The 505-nt window shown below is 29.7% G+C and overlaps 1 protein-coding gene across 2 annotated transcripts in view; it reads left to right on the top strand.

Annotated features, from left to right (window-relative positions):
- LOC108766512 (uncharacterized) overlaps positions 1 to 505 on the top strand; it is a 17,737-nt gene that overhangs the window by 1,817 nt on the left and 15,415 nt on the right. The window contains exon 2 of one of the 2 annotated variants that reach the window (XM_018515849.1): positions 150 to 374. In XM_018515849.1, the coding sequence (XP_018371351.1) occupies positions 181 to 374 (194 nt within the window). In that variant the 5' untranslated portion in view covers positions 150 to 180. Of the gene's footprint in view, positions 1 to 149; positions 375 to 505 lie in introns of those variants that run through there. The other variant, XM_018515850.1, reaches the window with a different exon arrangement.

Raw genomic sequence — 505 nt, 5'->3', positions numbered from 1 at the left:
TTGATTAAGGTATTTCCCTTCGAAACAAATCAATTTTGGAGACGAAAAACGGTAGGAATTAAGTTTAACACCTAACACATATGCCTATATTATTTATTTATACATATACTTATGTGTAATATAAAATGTGTATTATGTAATTTTTAAAGGCAAATAAATATGAATCAATAAATATGCCTCATGGCTGGAGGCAGGAACAACAGCGAGCAAAATGGAAATTTAGACAAAATACATCAGTGGCAAAGCCACAGTAGTCATAATTCTTCTAGAACGCTTGAACCATCTCTGAGTAATGAATTCAAGAAACAGAAGAGTGCGGAACAACATCGCACTATTATCAAAAATATCAGCCTATTGCAAGATAGTATTCTGAGGTAAGAAAACGTTAAATGTTCTAATTTAACAAAATTTAACATATTGATTATGCCATAAAGCGTATGATAAAAAAAAATCATTGAAATTTTTTTAATGTCATGAAATACAGTATTCATTATTACGCCAGTAT

The sequence above is a fragment of the Trachymyrmex cornetzi genome, unplaced genomic scaffold (genome assembly GCF_001594075.2).
Source record: "Trachymyrmex cornetzi isolate Tcor2-1 unplaced genomic scaffold, Tcor1.1 scaffold602, whole genome shotgun sequence".
NCBI lineage: Eukaryota > Metazoa > Arthropoda > Insecta > Hymenoptera > Formicidae > Trachymyrmex > Trachymyrmex cornetzi.
This window is presented reverse-complemented; position numbering and strand designations above follow the sequence as displayed.